The sequence below is a fragment of the Microcebus murinus genome, chromosome 7 (assembly GCF_040939455.1).
Source record: "Microcebus murinus isolate Inina chromosome 7, M.murinus_Inina_mat1.0, whole genome shotgun sequence".
Classification (NCBI taxonomy): domain Eukaryota; kingdom Metazoa; phylum Chordata; class Mammalia; order Primates; family Cheirogaleidae; genus Microcebus; species Microcebus murinus.
The window spans coordinates 19,774,041-19,789,773 of record NC_134110.1 but is presented as its reverse complement, the minus strand read 5'-3'; the positions used below and the strand labels follow the sequence as shown (position 1 = coordinate 19,789,773).

The following is a 15,733-nucleotide window of genomic DNA, read 5'->3' as shown; positions in this document are numbered from 1 at the left end:
CATCTATCAGACACCAAAGGAACTTGAAGCTTGATGCAGTTCAGGCTTCCCGCATTAGATCACCACATCCCTTGTGATGACAACCTATCTTTCCAAAATTGATATTCAAAGTTGCCCTGATAAACGGCAAGTACCAAGGGATTCCACATGAAACAGAAAATGAAGGTAGTGACCTCCAATCTGATCCCAAGATTTGAGAGGCTGTGCTGTCCCCTACAGGTGCTACATTGTTAAGGCATAAAAATACTTATTAAGTTGCTTTGATCTATTTAATAAAGAGAGCATTAGGTATTATTTCTTTTGGCTTAAGGGCTCTGTGAAAAAAATTCCTGAAATACTAATGTGCTGTGAACCAAGGAAATTTACGAACCTCTAACCTCAATCATTAGGCTTTGATGAAGACCAAATAAGATGATGTCTGGGAAAGTACTTTTGAAAAGTAAAAAGCAGCAGTCGGCAAACTTTCCTTTAAGGCCAGGGTATAAATACCTCATGCACTAAGGTCTCTGCTGGAACTACTCAACTCTGCTGATGTAGCACACACGGAAAGCATGCAAATGATAGGTATGGCTGTTTGCTAATACAATTTTGTTCACAGAAACAGTTGGTAAGCTGTATTTGACCACTGGGGCTACAGTTTATTGTGCTCTGTTCTAAAGTTTTTATAAACATATGCCCATGGAAGAAGCTGAAGAAAAATCACCCTAAGAGTTTATATTGCTTTTGTCTCTCAGGGAAAGAAGGGAGGCATCTAAAGCCTCAATCCAGGTTTAAGGGGGGGGGGGAAACCCTCTCTAACACCTATCCAGATCAGTGTGTGAAAAGTGGGCCCTTTCCCTGAAATTATCTAGATGCTGACTTTATTTCATTTTATTTTATGATTATGGGGAAATTCCATCAGCAACCTAAAGGGTATATTTCCTATATGTAGGTACAGATAGTAAGTCGTGAAGTTCACATCTGTAGGGATTCATTATGGGTAATCTTTTTATGGCATCTTAGCAAAGACAACTGCAGCATCCAGGTCTGGAAGCAGGTGATGAAAAGAACAAGAAAGCATCAGACCAGCTCCACTGCCACTGTAAGGATAACCTATGTTTCACAGTACTTTTTACAAAACAAGAGGCGCTCTGTACATCCTGCAAACACCAGGTCTGCCGACCGTGGAGGAGCAGGGACACATGGCCTTGTGTGAAACCTTGGTTGAGTTTGGCGCCCCACACAAGGCTCATGAGATGTGTCATCCCACTTGGGCCTTTTGGGGCTCTGTATAATGCCCCCATTTTACAGCAGACAAACTGAAGCTCAAAGAGGCTAATAAAGTGACTCAAGGTCCTACAGTGAGTGAGGGAGTGGTTAAGTCCCTTGTTTAGACATCCATGGCCTCATCTGTAAAAGTGTCTATGAGATTCTTCTCAAAATCCTGCGACTTTAGCCCAGCCCACTCTGGGAAGGCACCAGTGAGCCTGAGCCAGACTGGTAGGGAGGCTGCGGGGCAGCGAGTGTGTCTGGACGCGGAGGCGGCTGCGCACACAAGGAGCTGGGCCGCACCAGCCTTCTCCCACCACCTGGGGTCTGCATACCCCTTGGCGCACCACTATGTCGACTTGGAATCCCATGGCCTGAATTATTAGCTTTCAAAGCCAAAGCATCGCAGAAGATAAAATTATCCTCCCGGCACTTCTCAGACTGCGCTCTTGACCTCATCCGTTAGGCTACAGTTTTGTTTCTAGCTGTGCAAATGTCACATAATGCCACTGCGCACGGCAGTGTCTTCCTCATAGCAACAGATCATAATAAAAGTCCCTCAGAGGCTGTTTGTGTTTCAAATACACACAGAATGAAAGAAAAAATGCAGTGTGCTATATAAACCAAGAGAGACGTATAAACTTCATCTTTCGTTCTCAGCCAATTGGTTTTAATAAGCTTTTATGCTGAGAGGTGAATAATTAGCATATGCTCTTAATTAAGATTTTTCTGGAGCCATAGAGTGATCCAGGTCATTAAAAATGGTTTTATTAATATATCTTCCTATCTTAACTCCGTTATCTTCCCATCAGTCAAAATACTTATAAGAAATAAAAATAAGTGTTTATAATTTTGTATTTGCATAAATAAACACTGGAAGGAAAAGGAAAGCACTCTTAAAATGCTTATCAGTATTGGCGACAGATGCAGGGTGAGGGGCAGGAATGGGAGCAGGATTGCCTGTGCATAGGTAAGTGCTTCAAACAGACAGAGAGAAAGACAGACACACCAGGCCCCTGCTGTCACACCTGGCCTGGTGTCTAGCCTGCGTGTGTCAGGGTCTAAGGCAGACAGACAAGAATGCAGGTGAACGTATGCAGATGTACCCCAGTGTTTCGAGAGGTGGCCTTCTCAAAACAGGCCTCAGGGACGGCAGCGATGTGATCTGTGGGTGAGATGCCACTATCCAGGCTGAGCTCCCGGAGTGCCGGCAGTATGAGCTAGAGGGAGGGTCTTCATTAATTGTGTGAGGGTAATGGGCCCTGGAGAAAAAAAAAATCTGAGAGGAAATGATAACTTTAGAAAGCAATTTTTTACAAAAGCAATCTTTCCTAAGTTAACATTTGGGTAAGTGTAAATTATTGCACAGTGAATGTGTTTAGGAGGCCCAGAAACTCCCTATTCCTGGAGGTGACTAAATGCACGTCACGCCTTGCAGCTGCATCTGCAGTTGGAGATCCCAGCGCTGTGGGACGGTAAGGAGCACCCTCCTCGTGGCTGGACTCTATGCAAATACATGCAGGCTGGTGAAGTCATGTGAAAAATAAAGCTCTTTGTTTAGGAACGCCAGTTTTTGTGTGATTTTTAAAATAAACCATAAGAGGAGCATCCTTTACAGGGAGGGCGGAAGGGACGTACCCACTTGGGCATTTTGCCCCCGTCAGGGTCATGGTGGTGGTACTGTAGCACAATCACTGTCACCACCACAGAGAGGCCCACGATGATCATGGTGCTGGCGAAGTACTGGGCTGCGGAGAGAACAGAGGCAGGGTGAGACGTGGGGGCCCCCTGGGAGCTGAATGTCGCAGGACAGGAGCGCCCTGACTAGGTTCTCTGCCCATCAGGCCTCAGGGTGCAGTGTTGTCTGGGTGCCAGACAGGACTGCCTCCTGCTGCTGGCCAGGCCTGCAGCCCACCACCCACCTTCCGGTGGGGCAGAGACCTGCCTGCAAGGTCTGACTTCCCACCCATGGAGAGGCCTTACCTCACTGATTCTACTTCCGGATACCCTGTCTTCCTTGTCTGTCAATGAGAGCTAGCAGTGCCTGGAAGGATGGTGATAAGATTCTTACCATGAGTAATCAATGGACAGGGAGATTATGGTCATGACTGCTGGACTTGGATATACTCTGGGGTATGATAGGGCAAACCTGAGCACCCCAAGGCTGCTCTATCAGTCCTGGACAGTTAGGTTGCTAGTTTGGGAAATGAGTCTGGCTCCATCTCAGGGGACACTCAGGGTAGGGGTTCCAGATATTCAGCCTGACAAAGATGTCAGTGACAGTGACTTTTCAGGCCTAGAACATCAGCTTCCACTAGCATAGAGCCCTGGCCATGTGTCTCTTCCTAGGCCCAGATCAGAAACAGCAGGGAACAGCTGAAAAGGCCTTAGTCCTGGTCCTCTGGCTGCAGGCTGGGAGCTTAGACAGGCTACTCAGCTTCTCTGGGCCTCGAGTTCTTCGACAGGGATAATGCAAAGGATGGAATGTTTGTGGTGTCCCCACAAAATTCATGTGTTAAAACCCTAGTCCAAATGGGAGGGAATTTGGAGGTGGGCCTTTGGGAGATACAATATTCTCATTTACAATAAGAAATAATATTTGGTCTTCTTCCCACTTCCTGGCATACAGCTCGTACTCTTGAATCTCCAAGTCATATGTGTCTTTTCATATGCTAATAAGATCACTGGTGGCCAGGGGTTCCTGGGTTATCTCAGGATGAGCGCTGGTTGCCAAGGGAACCAATGTTATCATTAAAAATGCCTCACCCTTGACCTCTGGGGAGGAGAGAGGGACAGAAAATTGAGTTGGTCACTAATGGCAAATGATGTAACCAATCGTGCCTATGTAATGAGGCCTCCTTAACAACCCGCAGGGACAGGGCTCAGAAAGTTTCCAGTTGCTGAGCATATGGGGGTACCTGGAGGGTGGCACCCAGAGAGGATGGAAGCTCACCCCATCCCACATGCTCTCTGCATCTCTCCCATCTGACTGGTCATCTGTATCCTTTATAATGTCCTTTATCATAACCAGTAAACATAAATAAAGTGCCTTCCTGAGTTTTGTGAGCCATTCTAATAAACGACTGAACCCAAGGACAGGCAGCCATTAGTCAGAGTGTGGGAAGCTGAGACATGTGACTAGCACTTGAAGTGAGGGCCGTCTGTGTGACTGAGCCCCTAACCTGTGGGGTCTACCCTAGCTCCAGACAGACAGTGTCAGAACTGAACTGAACTGTAGCACACCCAGCTGGTGTCAGAGAACTGGTCTGTGTGGGGAAAACGTGCACATCGGGTATCAGGAATGTGTGTTATATAAGCAGGGAAATGGTGTTTTTCTCAGAGAACGTAAGCAGGTCCTGAGGATGGAGCCCTTATGAATGGGATTAGTGTCCTTTGTATAAAGAAGCCAGAGAGCTAATTAGCTCTCTTTCTGCCACATGGGGCCACAGTGAGAAGACAGCCACCTGTAAAACCAGGAGGTGGACCCTCACCAGAACCTGAACTTGGCACCCTGATCTCTGACTTCCAGCTGCCAGAACTGTAAGAATAAATGTCTGTTGTTTAAGCTGCCCAGTCCATAGCAATTTGTTAGAGTAGTCAGAACTAAGAAATAAAAAGTCTTTCCTCCCTATAACTAGCTCTTGTTCCTCTAGAGAGGCACTCTTGTGCCTCACATGGTGGGTGGTGCCCTGGGACTTCCAGGTGTGTCCTTATTCTCCACCTCAGTGAGGGCAGGTCTTGGAGGGAGTCTGGGCGGAACTGGGTTGGTTAAGCCTGCCCTCAAGCACCACAAATGCTGTTAGCAGGGGTCAAAGGTCTGTTCTCTGCTTCTGGGCAAAGCTGTCAGGGAGGGGCTGAAATGGCCCCACTCAGCTGGAAAGGCTGCGTATGGGGGTATATACATACGTAATGAGTGGGATGCACACCATCTGGGGGATGGACACGCTTGAAGCTCTGACTTGAGGGGGGAGGGGGGGCAAGGGCAATATATGTAAGCTTAACATTTGCACCTCCATAATATGCTGAAATAATAAATAAATAAATAATGAAAAAAAAAGCGCCCTTCCTCACAGGATTAGTGCAGGAATTAGGGATTATATGGGCCAAGATCTAGAAGAAAGCCTGGCATGGAGGAGGTGGTCTTTAATTGGCAACTCTGACTATTAGACCTTGGGTATAGCTGCTCACTCTTGAGGCCTGAGCTCTAAGTGAAAAGCTTCATGGTGCAGGAGCCTAAGTGTACGGCCCACACACCTGGCTGAGCCTACCACCCGCCCTCTGGCTAGGAAGGAACTCACTGCTTCCTACAGAGACCAAGAGGTCCCTGAGAAGAGCTCTGTCAGAGGTGGACATGTGGAACTTACACTAGCATCAGGGCCCTCTGTGAAGTAGAAGGAGAGTGGACCAAACTGTGACTGTTATGCGCTCAACTGTGTCCCCCTAAAAGCCACATGCCAATGCTCTAAGTCCAGTACCCCAGATAGGGTTGGAGGTAATTAAGGTAAAATGAGGTTATTAGGATGAGCCCTAATCCAATCTTACTAGTGCCCTTACTAACAAAAAGAAGAAATTTGGACACACAGAGAGACAGGAGGGCTACATGTGCCCAGAGGAAGGATCACGTAGGGACAAAGCATCCTGAAGGTAGTCGTCTGCAAGCCCCGGACCGATGCTTCACAGGAAACCAGCCCTGCTGACACCCTGGTCTCAGACTTACAGCCTCCAGAACTGTGAGAAAATAAATTGCTGTTATTGAAGCCACTCAGTCCGGGGCATTTTGTTAGGGCAGTCTGAGCAGAATAAACTAATACAATGACCAGGGTCAATGCTCAACACAGGGCAGCAAAGCTGACGTGCCTGAGGCCAAAAACATCCCGTCCTTCTAGATGTGGGCTGTGCATCAGCCAAGCCCTTCCTAGGGGATTCATCAGCCAAGACAAGGCTGCCAACAGCCCCAGGAAGGGTGGTTTCTGTTGCAAGCAATGTATTAGAAGGTGGCATAGAACAAACGAGGTCAGAGCCAGGTTGAAAGGTAGTTCCACCCTGTCTGGATGGGACCAAAAACAATGTGACAACCACAAAGGCTTCTCATAACAACAGTTTCTCTGGCCAAAATATTCACATAGGGGAGTTCCACAAAGAAGGTCCTTGGCTTCTTGGTTCTTGAAGCCTGGGGGTATCTGGGCAAGGTGCTCCACTACAACCTACCCCTAGTTAGCCACAGAGGAAGGTCCTCAGGTAGCAGGGCCAACAGGCATAATCACAGACTGTGTTCCTGTTCCCAGCCCCTACCACCCAATGGGAGTGGAGACTCTCAATGCTGTTGTCCTAGGCAGAAGGTCATGCCTCACACCTGTCCTGGCATATTTGTCCCATTCATATTTGTCCTATTCATATTGCCCCAAAAACTTTTATTCTATACAGAGTTTGAGTTATCTCAGGAAACAATGGCTAAGAGTTAAAGTATGTGCTTCCCCCATTTTAACAAAGGCTTTGTGGGAAAACAACATGTTAAACTAAAATAATAAATTTCTAATGATAAAATATCTGGCTCCAAAGCAAGCATGATGGGGAGAATTATGGGAGGGGGAGGGGTCATTTCTGCAAGTTAAAGTCCAACTGCAAAGCTGGTCATCCCTTCCCCTTACTTGGGCCCAGGTGACCAGAGGCCATGGGTCACTCTCAGAATGGTTACAGCAAATCAGACCCTCCCAGCAGAACAAGGGGGCAGTACAGCCACCTTCCTTCTAGTTTCATCTGCAGGGCAATCCTAGGCACTCTTTAACACCGTGTCTTTAAGAGGATCCCAGCTCTTGCCTTACCTATCAATGGCACGGAATCAGATGTTGCTGGCATGATCTCAGCCACAAGCAGCATGAAGACAGTGAGAGACAGCAAAACCGTTATCCCTAAAACATAAACACACAGTGGTTCCTTAGATAAAACAGACAATAAGGCCCACATGTTGTCTAACAGAGGTTCCCAATCGCAGACTCAAACAACGAAGTGCTGGGGGAACGTCACGGAGTGCATGGTTTCTCTACACATGTGCACGTGCATGTTCCTGGGCAGAGTCCACGCCTTTCACCAGTCTCTGCGGAGTCCCCGATGGAGACGAGTTTAGGAGCCAGAACTTGGGAAGGATTAACACAAACTGAATGATTTAACTTAGCACAGTTGTCTCTCACTTTCCTTATTGCATTATTATTGAGAGGTAGTTTTCATGTAGCAGGAAAAAGAAAGTATGTAGTCAGAAGACCTGGTTTCAGGTCTTAAGTTTGATACTTAAAGCTGTGTGACCTTGGATATGTCATTTAATGTTTGAGAGCTCAAACAAACTCAGAAGATGCCAGTTTGAGAATGATTTCTACCATGTACTGCACATGATCATTAGTAGCTCTTCAAGATATTGAGAAACTCATTCACCATTCGAAATCTTAGTTCCCTTACCCTCATGTGGGGGTGATCGTCAGGGACTGCACCGTGTACAGGAGCACACAAATGCAAGCTGACATTGAGCTAAACTACTACCTGTCCACAAGGAATGCTGACCAGTGGCCATCAAGGAACAGTGCGGGGCTGCAGGAGGGGAGAAAACACAGTGCCTCAGGGCAGAATCCAGTTGGCCCCTCCCTGTGTGTCCCTGTCCTTAGTGTAGGGGCAGACGATCCGAGGATCCTACAGTATTCCCAGGAGGGCACCAAACCTGAATCAGGAGCCTCTGGCGTCCTGGATACATCCTAGGCTGGGAGGTCCACGTGTGATGAGCCACACAGGCCCCCAAAACCCAGCCTGGCTGCTGCACTATCCGCACTGAGCCCTGCAGAGCTGACTTCAAGGAAGGGCCTGGGGCACTTACCCAGGGAGATCTTCTCCCCAGAGTCTGCGGGGAGCAGAAACACCAGCAGGGCAAGGGCGGAGATGAGCACACAGGGGATGAGCAGGTTGAGGCCATAGTAGAGGGTCCTGCGGCGCATGGTCAGCGTGAAGGTGACGTCTGGGTACGGCTCTTTGCAGCATTCATAGAACTTCTCATTCCTCTTTCCGGGGATCCCTCCATGGGGAGGAGAAGGAAAGGAACCATGGTTAGAATATAATAAATTACCATGTTTATTTCAACGAGTATGCCACACACAAGCATAGCCCTAGAGGTTGCTAAATGCTAAAAAATCAGGTGATTAGTGTTTGAATAGACCCTTGCTGGTTTATTATAGAGCTCTTTAAGGGTATCTTAGTGACAGTGAAGCAAATGGGTAAATATTCGTTTGATGGATTGGAAATACATGATGATTAACAATACATTGTCACTTTTCAAGTGTTAAAAATGTAATAATTGTTTTTTCATTTAAAATAATCAAATATAGGTTCCCACCAACTGAAATTTGCTATGCAACCTGATTTTAGGAATGGACTAGATTCAAATAATATAGGGGGGATACCTCCACTAGCACCAATTTATTTAAATGTGCCCTCACTATAGTTGCAAGTTCCTCTTAGAAAGCATCAAGTTTTCCAATTGTTTTGTTTCTCAGCATATAACTCTTAGTAAATTATGGATAATGCTTCAGAATTTAAAAAAGCTCTCACTGAAAAGAACAGTGGAAAATCCCAAACTTTAGCTCATACAGGAACAAAGCATCTTTCTTCCAGGCTGCTAGTCCTGTCTCTTTCCTGGGCTTACCCACGAGGTCCCACTCTCCATTTGGGATGTAGCTACTGATATCTGCCTCCTGCATCTGCAGATCCAATGACCAGCCTCCGTAAGACCAGGACCCAAACTTCAGTTTGCACTGCTGCATATCAAAGGGAAACCAGCGCACATCGATGTAGCAGGAGCTCTTGAATATGCCTATGTGGGTGATAGAAATAGTCAGAAGACTGAAACAGAAGCTAACTGAGATGTGCTCAAAATACAAAGCAGTTCCTTCAGCCTGTTTCGCCCATCCAAACTGCATTCATCCTGTCCAGAGCAAACTGCATCTTTGTGTATGTGTGTGTGTGTGTGTGTGTGTGTGTGTGTGTGTGCAAAATCTCTAAAACAGCAGCTCAGCTCAACTCTCACTATCTTTTAAAATTCAAACACAACACTGACAAGCTCTGTCAAAGAAGACTCTTTCGAGGGCTTTCTGTGCAAAAATAAAAATAGCTCTATAAATTTGCATTTACTAGGAGCATCTTCAGACTCTAAATAATAAGAGAAAAATAAGGAATGTAAAAAAATCTCAGAGAAGTTGATAAAAATGATGACATGGTTAAAAATTAAATCTGAGATGTAGTAGGGTTGTGTGGGGTGTTTGGGGTGGGGTGAGGTGGGTATTTTCTTTAGGTTAAAAATTGGGAGTGCACTTGATTACATAGAGATATAATCTAGAATTCTAGTTAAAACTAGATTTTAACAAATTTAAATTCTAGATCAAGAACGGAACAAGAACTGATAAATTTCAGCTGAAGAGATAGTACTTGAATACAGGAAAGAGTTTCCACTAAAAAGAGCTATTCCCGACTAGGACATGGAAGAAGAGGCCACTCCAGGTATTTAAGTCCATGTGCTCGTCCCTACCCAGAGAGAGACTTGGCCTCTCTGGAAGACATGGATAGCTCAGTGTCCCAGTGCTCATGGGGCCGGCCAGGCACTCTGTACATTTCTGCTACTGAATTAAAGAAAGAATTCATGGAGGAAGGGACTCAATCACTTTGCAAAGAAGGACCCCACTCTGCAGCCAAGTTGGGAAAAGATAATAAATATTTTGTCCTCAAGTTTTTTTAAATTTGATGTGAGGCACTGCATCCATCGTTCACAGGAACCTGGAGTCACCACAGACACTGCCCACAGCCACGCGCTGGATCTCTCAAAACCCACATTGTTTGCAAGTTAGAAAACTCTATATAACCTTATGATTCCATTTGTATGAAATGACCCAAGAGAGAGACTTTCTGGAGACAGAAAGCAGATCAGCGGTTGCCTGGGGCTGGTGATGGGAACAGGGATTAACTGCAAACAGGCAAAAGGCATCGCGGTCGGGTGATGGGAATGAGCTAAATCTAGACTGTGGTAATGATTGCATAATTCTGTAAATATACTAAAAATTGTTGAATCATGCACTTAAAATGCATGATATGTAAATTCTACCTCATTAAAGCTGTTAAAAAATAAACACACGGGGTAAAAGAGTCATGGCATAATCAAGTCTCTATTTCTAAGCTTGCCCCCAAACATTCTTTCTCCCCCAGGCCTCCCCACCCATAGGCACAGCAGCACTGGGAACCAGTCTGCACTCCCCCGACCGCGGGGGCTTGCTGCCCCCCAGCCCGACGCTGTGGGAGACTCCCACAGTCACAGTACGATGTGTCCTGTTCCAGTCAGGGCTACTGAAGTGGGGACACAGCAATCAGGCCCAAGAGGGGCTGCTGCACTCAGGCAGCTTGAGGATTGAATCCTCAGTGCTGTTCCTGTAGCTGGAAATAGCCTCAGCCTTCAAAACAACCTGCAGTACCATGTTCTCCTACACGAGTCACTACTGGAGGTTGTTTTCTAAAATAGCCCTCAAAATAGAAGCCGTCATTTTCAGGCCTGGTGAAAAAGCCCCCGTGTGTGATGGAAGGCCCACCCCGCAGCCCCCCTGTGCACAGGGCCTGCTGTTAGGAGGAAATGCACGGGGTGCCGATCCAGGGAGCAGCGGGAAAGCAGATGCTTTGAGATAGAAAGCCTGGAAAGCTGGACTTCTTCACTTTGTGCAAACGTGACTGGGAGGTAGCTGCTGTGACAGGTTCAATCACTGAGTCATTCACTCAGTGGTGGCGTCTGAGTGAGCAAACACAGACTCAGCCCGGGGCATGCTTGTCACCTGCTGGCAGGAAGACCACGTAAACACCACTCAGAGGGCAACGCCAGCCTGGCCTGTGCCGTGACAGGGATGAGACGGCCTGAGACGGGGGCGGACTGCAGGCGAGGGCTGTGCTCTGTGGTGTGTGTGTCTGTGTGAGGGCTCTGTGTGTGTGTGTGTGTGTGAGATGTGTATGTATGAGTGTGTGGTGTGAATATGTGGGCTGTGTGTGAATTTGTGTTAGTGTGTGTGCTGTGTGTATGTGTATGTATGTGAGTCTGAATTTATGTTAGTGTGTGCTGTATGTGTGAGTATATGTGTGTGAATGTGTGTTAGTATGTGTTGTCTGTATGTGTTACTGTGTGTGTGCTCTGTGAACACGTGTGTATGTGTGAATTTGTGTTAGTGTGCATGCTGTATGTATACATGTATGTGTGTGGATGTGAATTTGTGTGTATGCTGTGTGTATGTGTGAGTGTGAATTTGTGTTTGTGTGCTGTGTGAGTGTATGTATGTGAATGTGAATTGCTGTGTGCTGTGTGACTGTATGTGTGTGACTGTCAATTGGTGTTAGTGTGTGTGCTGTATGTGTGCCTGTGTGAGTATTAATTTGTGTTAGTGTGTATGCTGTATGGGTGAATTTGTGTTAGTGTATGTGCTGTACGTGTGAGTGTATGTGAATTTGCGTGTGTGCTGTGTGTGTGACTTTGCGTTAGCGTGTGTGCTGTGAGCGTGTGGTGTGTGTGTGAGTGAGCAGTAGTGGGGGGTAGGGAGGTAGCTGCAGATGGCCTGTGAGCAGGATGTTAAACAAAACAAACAGCTGTGATGGGGGAGATAATCCTGGAAAAGAATTTGTAAAAAATCTCCTGAAAGATCAAGAAACCCTGACTGTTAATATCAATATGCTAAAACACACCCTGAGTGTGCCCCAGGCCATAAGTCCCCAGTGTCCTATGGGTGGATTGTGCACTGAGAGCCCAGGGCCCTGCGTATGCACAGAGATGATGGGCTGGTGGGAGAAGAACCAATCCCAGGAAGCAGTTAACCATCAGGGGTTGAGAAAGACAGAAACTCATTCAGGAACAGGTAGTCACCAATGAGCTCTCCCTTGAAACCACAGGACCTTGCATGGACCCCACGTGTGCTCTACAACATGTGCACTCAAGATGGGTCGGTAGAACTCTCACCTTCCCATCCCCAGAACCTAGCGGGCTGTACCTGCCAAGATAGGGAGTCGTGTGGGAAGGAAAATGTCCAGCTGAAATGGAGAAGTAGGGCCTGGAGATCCGGCTTGCAGGTTGGGAGCTGGAAATTACCTGGCCAGGGAGGCTTTAATTGTGGATTAACTTTAAGGAACACAAAAAGCAAGTAACGTACAACACACTAGTGAAGACAGCTGGAGCCATCAGGATTCCAGACAAAGGAGACCACATTCTGGAGTCTAGAAACAGGAGCAAGCAGGGAGAGAAGAGGAGGGGCGGGAGTGACAGTGGGAGAGGGTGCACGGCACACCGAGCTGGCCCACCCGTCTAGTGGGCAGTGTCGGGACTGATACCCAAACTCACTTGAATATTCTAACTGTAAGTCAGCAAAGGAAGTGGCGCTTACCTGGGGGGAGGTACTGGCAGTGCCCAGAAGAATTCACCAAGACGTTGGTGTGGAACGTGGCGTCAAATCGCTCATCAGCACTGGAAACAGGAAAAGGGTTAAATGAGCCTGCGCCACCAAGCTGTGCATCTCTCCTGGTGCCCTTGGGGCTGTCGTCAGCTCCTGTCTACACTGAGACATCCCACACCTGGCCTGCTAGCACCACTGTGGGTCTCCCAGGAAGTCTTCTGAGAACACAGCTCGGGGCAGCCAGTGTCTACCCCATTTCCATTTTCACATTAATCATGACTTTATTCTTAACGTACACAAACCAAAGCTCTTAACCAAAATGAGACCTGAAAATGACTTAGGAGGACAAGGGCAGACGTAGGCCATATGGAGTAGGGGGAGTGCACTGCCTCCCCAGAGCCCCACAGGGAGGAGATTCTGACCCGCTGAGTTCAGGGCTCCAGTGCCAGCCTCTTGAGTGGGGCCCACACTTGGTTGGTGCTTAATACATGTATCTTGAATGCCCAAAACTGCACCAGAGGGCCCACAATTAGTGATGACAAGAAGGACGGGGATGGGGTGGGGAAGGCAGCAGAATTAAGTTCAAGTTTTAGATGAATGCACCTCAGCCCCCTCCCCTCCCCATGTTTAAGTGTCCTGCAGCCAGGAGTTAAAAACTTGTATAAAGGAAACACAAACACACAGACAGACACACACACACAGAGGAAAAAACAACAGCAATTAAACAAACAGCCTGCATTAACCATGTCTTGGATTTTCTGTATTCTGATGCTTTGCCATCTGGGGTCTTGCTATCCCTGGAGGGAATGCCTCTCCCAGGGCTAGTCAAGTCCCAGACATAGTGAACAACTTGATTACGAGCTCTCCTTTCAAATACAAATCAATAAATCCAGAGCTCATCCGCCCAAATATCTCCTTCATCAGGCTGTCATGCTTGGGGTCACCATCTAGCTGCCCTCATCACCCCAGGGCCGGGTACCAGCCAAGCGGGGGGATCCCTCCGCCCCAGAGCCTACAGAAGTCATTCAAACTGGCCAGTCCTAAGGCTAAGCCGGCTTACGCTGCCTCTCCCGTTCCTTCCTGCAGAAACCACAGTGAAGTCTCCTGCCAGGGTCTTCCCCACTCCCTCTGCCACCTGACCGACTCTGGTGTCCCCCAGCATGGCCCTGCATGGTGTGCTAAGCCTCCTGCTTGTAAGGAGGGGTGAGTAAACACTTCCTTCATGACAGTCATTTCTGGGTCCCTGTGTCTTACCACACCTGATTTAAATAAACCCCTGGTACCCTTAAAACACAGCTGTACATGTAAATAAAAATAAACTACATCCAGAAAACACAGGTAGCCAGTCAAGGGCCAGCACCACAAAGTCAAGTTCCCCACACTTTGGCACCTGTGGCCCTCCCAGGGGAAAACTCAGGATCACGAGGCATTTGAGGACAGTCTCAGCATGAGACAAACAAGCAAGAACAGGCACATAAAAATGATCCAGAAAGAGCCAATGAACAGACTGAAAAATTATTTCTTTTAAAAGTAATATCCTCCAAATATTCGAGAGGATACTGCCATCAGAAAGATAGACAGCAATATGGAAATTAATGCTGTGACTTATGAAATAACTGTATAAATGGGTGGGAGATTAGGCTGATAAAAATCACAGGCATGAAACGTCAGACAGAAAGGAGAGATGGCTCAGAGGACAAGGCCAGGGGAACTCACTCCATTACCAGAAGCTCCATCAGGAGCCAACAGGGAGAATGGGAGGAAGAAAATTACCAAAGAAATAATGCAAAGAAGCTTCCTAGAGCAGAAAGAAACCATTCAAGCGTGAAGGGAAAAAAAAGCCACTTTCAAGAATGTTAAGGCCTCAGAGAGCCGGTTTCCCATGTATATTTCATTGGTCAGCTCTGGAACAATGAGCATGAAACCAAGAGAGAAGAAATACACTTTTAGACTAAACCTGGAGATCAAGAAAAGGGATTTCCACAACAAGCTGGGCAGTAGACCTAGAAAAGGTTGGGTCCAAATCAGAGCCAGACGTTGGTGTGCTGAGGAGAGAATGGAGAGGATTCAGGACAGAAAGAAGAAGCAGTGAGCTGGGAAACATCACGAGTTTGATTAAGGACACATTTTTAAAAATTCTTGCAATAAGAAAAAAGGCAACCAGGCCGGGCGCAGTGGCTCACAACTGTCATCCCAGCACTTTGGGAGGCTGAGGCAGGAGTAGGAGGATCAGTTGAGGCCAGGAGTTTGAGACTAGGCTGAGAACCAAGGAGACCCCATCTCTATAAAAAATAGAAAAATTAGCTGGACCTTGTGGCACATACCATGTGGTCCCAGCAACTTTGGGTGGTGGGGTGGGGAGCTGAGGTAGGGGGATCATTTGTGTCCAGGAGTTCGAGGCTACAGTGAGCTATGACGATATCACTGCACTCCAGCCTGGGTGACAGACTGAGACCCTATCTCAAAAAAAAAAAAAAAAAAAAAAAAGCAACCAGAAATTCCATGAAAAAAACTGTACAAGGAAGTCATGATATGAATATGAAACAAGCAAAAATGCAATGAAGTTTAAAAGAATGAAAGAAGAAAGGGAGGGAGAGAGGCTAAGTTGTCATAAAAGGATAGTCCTTTGAGATGAAAAAGGACATATCCACCCCCTCACTTCCAAACACACACAGGGAGACAGCAGTAGGATCAAGAGTAAATTTTATTTGCTTGACTGCAGTCTGTATCCGACTGTATCAATGAGTCACTTTATAAACAGTGACTAGGCACAAAATAGCTGAAACCCTGAAACCACAGGCTTTCACGAACTCATCCTGGGTAGTACCATGATTTTCAAGCTGGGTTCTTTGGAACCCTGAAATTCTATACAGATAACTCAAGGTTTCTGTCAATATTTGACTCCAATAATTTCTTTTTCCTGGATTTGAAAATGGTAATAAAAGTCAACACACACTTAAGTGACCGTTAAAGAAATTTTAGCTCTTCAGAGACTATCAATATATTAATTTAGGTGACCCGGTTAACTCCCTTTGGGTAGAAGT

The 15,733-nt window shown here is 46.8% G+C and overlaps 1 protein-coding gene across 2 annotated transcripts in view; it reads right to left on the bottom strand.

Moving 5' to 3' along the window:
* The window catches only part of CHRNA7 (cholinergic receptor nicotinic alpha 7 subunit), a 125,121-nt gene that overhangs the window by 5,600 nt on the left and 103,788 nt on the right, over positions 1-15,733 (bottom strand). For both annotated transcript variants that reach the window (XM_012764626.2, XM_076004828.1), the window contains 5 exons: positions 12,681-12,760; positions 8,930-9,097; positions 8,108-8,302; positions 7,071-7,157; positions 2,887-2,996 (listed from right to left, as the gene is read on the bottom strand). In XM_012764626.2, coding sequence (XP_012620080.1) covers positions 2,887-2,996; positions 7,071-7,157; positions 8,108-8,302; positions 8,930-9,097; positions 12,681-12,760 — 640 coding nt within the window. The remainder of the gene's footprint in view (positions 1-2,886; positions 2,997-7,070; positions 7,158-8,107; positions 8,303-8,929; positions 9,098-12,680; positions 12,761-15,733) is intronic.